Source organism: Morone saxatilis, unplaced genomic scaffold (assembly GCF_004916995.1).
Source record: "Morone saxatilis isolate NCDOM2014 unplaced genomic scaffold, NCSU_SB_2.0 Contig24, whole genome shotgun sequence".
Classification (NCBI taxonomy): domain Eukaryota; kingdom Metazoa; phylum Chordata; class Actinopteri; family Moronidae; genus Morone; species Morone saxatilis.
In genome coordinates, this window is record NW_023339807.1 from 26,145,782 (window position 1) to 26,154,741 (window position 8,960).

Sequence of the window (8,960 nt, forward strand, 5' to 3'; positions counted from 1 at the left end):
GTGATTTGAAGTGCCAGAAACAGTTTGTGTGTGTGTGTGTGTGTGTGTGTGTGTGTGTGTCTGTGTGTAGCTGATGGATTCAGGCCTCAGGGAGTTAATGGAGGAAACTGGACTAAAACTGGAACCAGAGGAAGTTTCTCCAAAGATACTGGGACTCTGGGAGGTGAGACAGACAGACAGACAGACTCACAGACAGACAGACAGACACCACCACAGAACAGACAGGGACAGACAGAAGACAGAACAGAGAGAAGACAGGACGACAGGACAGACCAGACTACACACAGACAGATCAGCCAGACTCACAGGACCGACAGACAGACAGGACAGACAACAGACTACAGCAGAACAGACAGACAGACCAGGACAGGACTCACAGGACAGACAGACCTGTTAGTGATCATGTAACTTCCCAGGATGGTGAAGTCATAACCCGCCTACTCTGCCTCTCTGATTGGCTAACCCCGACATTCTAACCCTGAAGACAACCAGTACCAGCCAATCAGAGGCCGAGGTGGGCGGGTCGAGACTGAAGTAGGTTTGTATTAAAGGTGTACTGACTGTAATCCACCGTCCGTCTGTCCCTCTGTCCGTCAGTCCGTGTACCCCCCCATGCTGTCCAGAGGACTTCCTAAGAGACATCACATAGTGGTCTACATGCTGCTGCACTCCTCCCGCTCTCACCTGCAGCTACAGGTACGCAAGTCCTCACACAGAATATGTGTAACTGCTCCAGTCTTCAGCTGTCTCCCCCCCGCAGGCCTCTCTGAGCCCGTCCCCCGCTGAGGTCAGTGCCTGTCTGTGGGCCGACAGCCGGCTGGTCAGAGCCATCGTGTCCGCCGTGGACGGAGAGGACGCTGCAGTTGGACTGGACGACCTGCCGAGCAGCATCAGGTACGACCGGCTTCAGTTTCCAGCCTGGTGCTGGTTCGGGTCTGGTGCTAGTTCGGGTCTGGTGCTCGTGGCAGATCAAAGTCGGGTCAACTTGTGAACCCTGTAGAGCCGCGTCATTAAGTCGCTGTATATGTCTTCAACTAGCTGACATTACAAAAGCAAGTAAAGCTGATTTCTAACATCAGGGACACATTGATGTCACTGCTAACTGCCCCGAGGCTCCTGCAGCCCCTCTAGAAAGTAGTGGTGGGCGATACCGCAAGATTTGGTATCGATCCGATCCGATAGCAGTCGGCGCTCCTTTCCCGCTCCGCGCTGTGACAGGAGCGGCACTCAAAAGCAGCGGCACTTACACAGAGACTGACAGACAGAAACTAAAGTATCGATCCCATTACACTGGTATCGATCAATATCAATACCAACGTTGGATCGATATATCGATATTTGGGATCGATCCGCCCACCACTATTGCATTGGTAACATTGTTGACTTAAAGCTGTAACATTATCAGTACAGTATTTCTGACCAAACTATAAGTATGTAGTATGCAGCATGTAAACAAAATGGCACTTTCAGTAGGTTTATACTATACATATCTAACCTACTGCCTACATACAGACCAGACCTCAATCTTAAGGGGGGCATATGAAATGCCTGGGAGGGCACAATTATTATTAGCCTACGTATATTTTTAATAATCCTATACTCTATTCGCGCAGCACATAATCATCACGTTAAACATAACCAACAGCAATATGACCACGTATAGCCTACAACATCAGTCCTCATAATCTAAAGCAATACATTACATAAAAGCAATGTTATGAATATCCATAAAACACTTATATACTATAACATATTGACTATACAACATATTAGATGTAACACCAGAAGCATCTCTCAAACATTGCATTTTAAAGCAGTCAACAGAGGGATATGCATTGCCGTTAGACACACACACACACTGACGCACACACATACACACGCACAGAGACTTTGAACTTACCGGTTATCTTTGAGTGGATGGCAGCGCTGTCCTTCTTCCTCCAGTCCCTCCTGTCAGTACAGCGGGAGGCGGCGTTTCTCCGAGCAGAACCTCCTCATCAAAGTATCCTTCCACTCGGACTTAAACTTGTGAGTGAGGTCCTTTTCAAAAGCAAGCTGAATCAGCTGGGCCTTGCAGCATACTGCGCCGATGCTCTGAGAAGATGCTTTTGAGCGTGGAAAATGAGTTTTCACACATTGCTGTGGAAGCTCCTAAAGTTAGGGCAAGGGTGTAGGCTGTGAGAACAGTTGGCATAGCCTGGAGTGCACAGTTGAATGTGCTGAGGATGTTGGCTATTTTTTTCCATCTTCGGGGGGAACCGGGGTGTCAGTCATTTTCTTCACCAGGAACTCACGAGCCACAGTATATTCAGATTCAACCACATCAGTTTCAGCTAATACCATAACACTGTAAAACAATCTCTTGAACTCAGTCTTTTCGTCTATGTCACTTTGTGGCTGACCAACTGTTTCTTCAACTGCAAATCCGCGGAGGTTCTTGTTAATTGTGCGTCTTCTCTTGCTTGGACCGGGGTCGGTCACCGGCACAGCCTCAGTGGCCGTGGCTAGAGGAGCGCAGAGATCCCATAGTGCAGAAAACTCGTTTTCGTAGCCTCGACGCACACCTCTGCTCCAAGGCCTCGTGTGTTTTCCACCTCGGTCAGTAATGTGGATATGTCGTGAAAACTCTTCACCACAACTTTGACCGTTGCCAAGTGGCCAGTCCATCTCTGGTCCAAGAGACGTTTCAGGGTCTCGCCTTTGTACAGAATAGCCACGGTTGGCTTCCTGATGAAGTTGTACAGCATCACCTTTCTCAGATGTGGCCATTACCAAAAGGCGCTCACACACACCATAGTTTTCGTCAACAAAACGCACAACTACAGATATATTTTCTTGGCCTAAAGGATCACGTGTGCCATCCACTTTAATTGAATACCAGCTATCGCCGACTTGTCTCACTATCTCCTCTGTCACGAGTTTGCTCATCATTTCGATAATCTCGTTTTGTATCTGTGGGCTGGTATAGCGTGCATTCTGTGGGATTGTTTTTGTAATCCTTGTCAATTCTGGATCTTTGTGCATGGCAAGGCTCAGACTGTCGTCCAGGGTCTCCTTCTCCAACGACAACATCAGGAGGTGTCGGTGTCTGCCGATTTGGCAGAGGAGACTGTTGGTGACAACTCATTTTTGCATTGTGATGCACAGTGCATGTAGCAAACCTATACACCGCAGTTAGTAATCAATAAAAATATCTGTTTTTGTGTTTAAGAGGTTCATTTGAACATTTTGATTTGACTTTGATATTAAAATCTCTCTCTTATTCCATTTTAAGATTTTTAAAACATTATACTTATTTTGAATGCAATTTGTTTCCTTAATGGTTGAACCATGTCTATTGAGTATGTAAAGTGTATGGCTGACTGCCATTTGTCGTCTGTATTATATTGTGTGTTTTCTCCTGGAAAAAAGAGTCTTAATCTTCACGTTATCAGGATTAACTGGTTAAACTAAATGATTTTTCTTGGATGCTTCTTGGTAGCTCTTCCCTCCATTGTACCTCTAAACCTCACTTCATTCCTGTTGGAAGCCATAGTCAGGTTTCTCAATTCTGAGATAAAAACAAGGTCAGTGGGTTGGGTCAAAGGGCAGAGAAATTGAACACCAACAGTTAATATTCTGTTGTCATTGTGCTTTGCTTGTGTTTTCAATGCAACCATTCCTTACAAAAGGTGGTTGTGAGACTAGAAGAAAAAAAAAAACAAGTTTATTTTTTTTTGTACTTACAAGTTAAAAAGCTCTTCTTTCATTTATACACTACTTAATTATGTATATAATTTTACATATATACCACTATATATTATTTAACATTACTAATAACTATCATTCTTTAAAAATATTAGTCATATAAAACAATTTTAGGAAGCCATTAGGCCAACTGGGACGGTCAAACCAAATGTGTGATTTTTAAAACCAGTACAAATGTATCCATCATATCCATGTCCATTGGTTTTACAAAGTGGGAAAAACATGAAAACTAACACAATCTGAAAGTCCACTCAATAGGCAGGCAACCCACTGTGGCTGCAGGCCATAGCAGATAAACTATCTTTAGGCCAACAAGGACGAAATATTCCACAGGTGGAAATGGGGGGGGCTATGGGCTATGACATGCACTACCGCTGATGCAACTGAATACGACATAACTCGTCCTTTAATTGTTACAAAAATGCCAATTAATTATATATATTTAAAACTTAGCAATATTTGTTTCAATCTGGATTTAAAAATACAACTGATCACATTCATGAGAAAGCAAACCAGATTGCTATCCATTTTTAACCATGGCCTCAACAAACGGGAAACCACTAACATGTTTGTGCTCCTTGGCAATTCAAGACTCAAGAAGTCAAATTAAATTGCCTTTTTCATCTCCTCATTTGGTTCTTCCATCAGCAATCTGCACACCATTCACAGTAAAATCTGGTCAATCAGCCATACATAAAGAAAGTCAGAAGCGGCAACAATAATTTTTCAGTGCATATCAAATATACATACACATTACAGTACAGTGATGGCTAAGTGCTTAGTAATATACCTAGGCCAAGTAGTTTAGCTAAACCACAATATAAGAACATAAAAACTCAGGTCAGGGTTCCATTTTGACCCCTGTTGTGCTAAACGAAAAAAAGGTTAGGCGTGTTTTGCATCATTAAATAATTTAGCAGGTGAGGACTCATATTTATATGGGGCAGTAACACATGAGGCTGCATAATTAAGTTTAAACCTTGCATTCATGTATGTAATACGTTCCGAAGAAACATTAATGCAATTTCCCTTTCTAAAGTGGTTATTTTAGGGACAAAGAAAGATAAAAAGCAGTCCACACCCAGTGTCAGTCTCTTTTCAAACTGGTATTGCAACAGAAATTGCATAAAAACCATGGTTCAGTCCGGCTGTCTCTAAGCTATTCATCCCTCTGTTCTTTCCTCCTCAATAAAGGTTTCTTAATCATTTTGACATTGCCTGTTTATCATTAAAGAAATTAACTAAAACTGGGATTGGTTTGGTTTTAATTAGTATCCAGGTTTTTTAAATGTATGTAAAACTCTGTAGGGGAAAGTTGCATGGTTTTTGGGGAGAGGAATCATACAAAGCTAACCATAAGGGGGAAGTCCTCAGATTAACATATAGAGTGGATTTGTATCACCGCCCACTGTACTTCTGATAGGGCCAAAACCTTTAACAGAAGTCTTACCTTGAGGGCAAGGCAACCCAGTGTTAGTGGCTTCGTGAAGCACCACCCAGTCTAATTTTGGTTGGGGGAAACTGGAAATATGTAATTTCTTTAAACTGAAAAGTACTGCCTTATTCCCAGCTTCCTGCGATGGTCCCAATGGACATGAAACTTTTGCAGGATTGGGCTCCAGCCCACCCCACGACCCTGCAAAAGGAATAAGTGGGTTAGTAGATGACGATGGATTTTAGTTTGTTAGCATGGGATACAAAGCCATTGGACTTCTTGCACCCATCAAGCACTTTGAAAAAACCAACTACTATTTATCATTTGACATATTTGGTCATTTTCCTAGTGTTAGTTTATTATAATTCTGTTCGACCTGACTTAAATAGTAACCACTATAAAACATTACGTCCTATGATTTACAATATGGATTCACCACACAGAGGGAACTTGGAGGACACAGGCAAGTTTTATGCTGCATGGAAACTTAAAATCCACCAATTAACTGTCATATAACAAAAAACTGCTTTGGGAAAAATATCAAACTATTAAAAAGTACAAAAACAAACAATAACCAAAGTCACTGAAAATGGATTCATGGGAATTTGCTAAAGTTTAGGGAGGTAAGAAGCGTTCTGTGTTCAGGCCAATCAGGAAGATTCATCCCACTTTGTAGACTTGTGTCTTGTGACTGAAACTTCAATTGAGTGATAATAATCAAGGACAAGGTTTGTGTACCACAAATGTCTGGGGAAAGACTGGCTGGCTTTTTGATCTTTCTTGTTCAGTGTTGTAAGTGCAACTTGAAACCAATATGATTGTTATATTGAACTTGTGATAAATGTTGTTAAAAAGTAAAGAAAAGAATATAATCTTCCTGATGGGTAAGGGAAACTTTATTGATTGTTTTTTTTCTTGTTTGTCTTGCAAATTTACGGTTTCTATGTGTCCTTTTTTTTTCAGACTTGATCAAACTGCAAGATGTTTCCTCAGCCGAGCTCTGTGGGACTTTGGTTGAAGGTAGGTGGGGAAATTTACTTTTGCGAATGGTCAGTCTCTGAGCAGGGCCAAAAATTCTTTCAGTTGTTTATAAGCTGCCTTCTTTTGTTATTAATTTTATCCAAGGTAGTGCTACTGGATCTTATAACAAACGAAAAACTTGGATGCACAATTTAAAACAAATCACGTTTCAAACCATCACAAGAGGAAAAGTAGTCATTATGTGGTTTACCATTACAAATATCAAAGCAAAGAGGACGAAGCAACATTTACTTCTGGTAAAACTTGGAGCAGGCATTATACATCAAGTGTTTTAATGCGTCTTCTTGGCTGTGAATGGTAGAAATCCCTTTACTTCTTTTGTCTATGGCCTAATCGGCAGTATATCACTACTTTATGTCTACCAAATAATTTCGGGTTTAAATTGTTTGGGACATATTTTTCTCCAATCACTGAATCACACAGATCGTAATCAGCAGAAATCTGTGAATGTGAAGCAACATCCAGAGACAGCATCAGTCCAGCCGGGACACTCAGTGACTCTCCAGTGTTCACTTCTCCCCAAGAACAAAGAAACCAGAGTCCAGTGTCCAGGTGAACACAGTGTGTACTGGTTCAGAGCTGGATCAGGACAATCTCATCCAGAAGTCATTTACACTCACAGGAACAGCAGTGATGAACAAGAGGAAAGGAGCTGTGTCTACAGTCTGTCCAAAACCATAAGAAACTCCTCTGATACTGGGACTTACTACTGTGCTGTGGTCTCATGTGGAGAGATCCTGTTTGGTGAAGGAACTAAAGTGGAAACTAAAAGTATGTATTTTCCTCTATATGCATTTACCTAGCAGAAAAGAATAGATTTATTAGTCTGTTGATTTCTCTGAGGTTTAAGATAATTTAAAACAGGTTTTAACTTAATTTAAAATGTATTCCATTGTCTAAGTTCTTATGCAAAAACATGTTTGACAAAGTGTAATTTACATAAGTATAGGTTATATAAAAGGTTAGGGTTAGGTTAAATTACTTTTATCAAATTGCTCTTATTTTGCCTTCTAAAATTGGTCCTCCTCAGAGGATCAGAGGTTGTAGGAAAGAAAGCAGTTGAAATACTGTACTATTAACAAAGAAAGTATTTTTTTGTTAAAAAAAACTCAAATAAACACACAAAAAGGAACAGAAATATTTTGGCATTTGCCTAACCTAAAAAAGCCTTTTGATTTTTGAATTAGACCCAGTTGTCCTTGTGCTTGGATTGCTGTTGGCCTGCTGTGTGACTGTGATTGTCGTCCTTATTTTCTACGTAAATCGAAGGACAGTTTGTGAACATTGCAAAGGTAGGTTGATTATACATGGATTTTAAGTTATGGATCATAAGTTATGCTTCGGATCCAACACTAATTACTCCGCCAACATTTTACAAGATCACCATACTTTATTTAAAACTATTACTTCTATATACATATTGTCTAAAATAAAATAAAATATTTACCCCAGAGTTCCTGCACAACACAATAATGGGATGAAAAAACTGATTTGACAGCTATCTATTTGACGGTTCTACGTTTAACAGGAACAAAGAATGGAGCCCGTCATCCCGGACATGGCAAGTCAACTATGGATCAATCACATGATTTGGTAAATATGCTACGAATAAATCATACATGCCTTCCTTTACAGCCAGCGAACACAGCATCCGGCTGTGCCTCGTTCTTGTGCAGTCACGTCTGCCACTGCCAGAGATGATCCACTGCCATCCTAGCCAGTGAAACATTAAACTGATTAAAAATGCTTGTAGCTAGTGATGGAGAGAAAGGGAGATTTTTTTTTCTTTCCTTTTACTCTATAATTTCTTGCTTTGGCAATTTTGTCTTTGTTACACATTCCAATATGGCAAAATTGAATTGAATTGAGAGAGAGAGAAGCAATTCAGTTCCTTCCCGCCCTCTTTGTGATCACCTATACTGTAGTATAGTATAGATATAGTGTCATTTACATATTCTTCTGTTTCTGTTGTCAGATAATAGCAGTGTGAAAATAGTGAGTGTAAAATTTCACGGTTCCAAAATACTACGTTGACCAGCAGTACCAAAGCTGTCGATAACATTTTATAATAACACTACTGACAGACAAAATAAGCCAACATGCAGCTTTATATGAGATTGGCTTTACTGACATTTAATGGTCTGTGTCCACATAGTGTTTTTTTCTAAACTCCAAACATCTTTTCTCAACTGTTCCCAATGAGAAGAGAGAAAGTCCTTAACCTCAACTTTGTGCGACCACTCCGAGCACTTCTCATTAAAAATCTCTGAACTTTTCAGACAGTTGCTGGTGTCACTCTTTTTCAGGCAACCAATTTTATATTAGATGGTTGACTGGTCACTAGGGCTGGCAACAAATATTCTAAATTTGAATAAAAATGACAAAACAAAGCAGATATTCGAATGTGGGGGGAAAAAAGCAGCACCACTGTCTGTGGTGTGAGTCCTGTCTGTATGGCAGACATCGGTTTCATTCTTAAATGAAATGTAGGTCAAGCTGAAACATGCAAAGTTTGCAACCCAACTCGGCCACAGAGAGAGTGATTTGCATTCTAAGCAATTTAGAAAGCCCCTTTTGGAAATAATTCAATAACGCTAAATCATAACAAGAGCTACAAAATAAATAAAGCAGCTAACGATTTAGCTTCTATGGTACATTGATTACAGTACAGTACCATTATCACTAATGAGGCAGAGGAATAGCCTACTTGCACACTTCAAACACTTAGTTTTAAGTA

The 8,960-nt window shown here is 40.5% G+C and overlaps 3 protein-coding genes across 3 annotated transcripts in view; all 3 read left to right on the forward strand.

The window, feature by feature from the left end:
* LOC118336472 overlaps positions 1-8,960 on the forward strand; it is a 744,338-nt gene that overhangs the window by 231,940 nt on the left and 503,438 nt on the right. The gene's annotated exons all lie outside the window — the stretch shown is intronic.
* Positions 24-1,276, forward strand: nudt17 (nudix (nucleoside diphosphate linked moiety X)-type motif 17). The gene is made up of 3 exons (XM_035673164.1): positions 24-163; positions 598-696; positions 761-1,276. Exons 1-3 carry the CDS (start codon positions 74-76, stop codon positions 989-991), a joined length of 420 nt encoding a protein of 139 aa, XP_035529057.1. The 5' UTR covers positions 24-73; the 3' UTR covers positions 992-1,276.
* Positions 5,609-7,947, forward strand: LOC118336548. The gene is made up of 5 exons (XM_035673216.1): positions 5,609-5,645; positions 6,146-6,202; positions 6,647-6,994; positions 7,411-7,515; positions 7,859-7,947. The coding sequence occupies exons 1-5, from the start codon at positions 5,609-5,611 to the stop codon at positions 7,945-7,947; spliced, it is 636 nt and encodes a 211-aa protein (XP_035529109.1).

Excerpts from the sequence above, each read along its gene's own strand:
- nudt17 (XM_035673164.1), top strand. The coding sequence starts at position 74 with ATGGATTCAGGCCTCAGGGAGTTAATGGAGGAAACTGGACTAAAACTG. Across the intron at positions 164-597 it reads AGATACTGGGACTCTGGGAG|TCCGTGTACCCCCCCATGCT; the intron begins GTGAGACAGACA and ends TCTGTCCGTCAG. Across the intron at positions 697-760 it reads GCTCTCACCTGCAGCTACAG|GCCTCTCTGAGCCCGTCCCC; the intron begins GTACGCAAGTCC and ends TCCCCCCCGCAG.
- LOC118336548 (XM_035673216.1), top strand. The coding sequence starts at position 5,609 with ATGGATTCACCACACAGAGGGAACTTGGAGGACACAG. Across the intron at positions 5,646-6,145 it reads AGGGAACTTGGAGGACACAG|ACTTGATCAAACTGCAAGAT; the intron begins GCAAGTTTTATG and ends TTTTTTTTTCAG. Across the intron at positions 7,516-7,858 it reads AGTTTGTGAACATTGCAAAG|CCAGCGAACACAGCATCCGG; the intron begins GTAGGTTGATTA and ends CTTCCTTTACAG.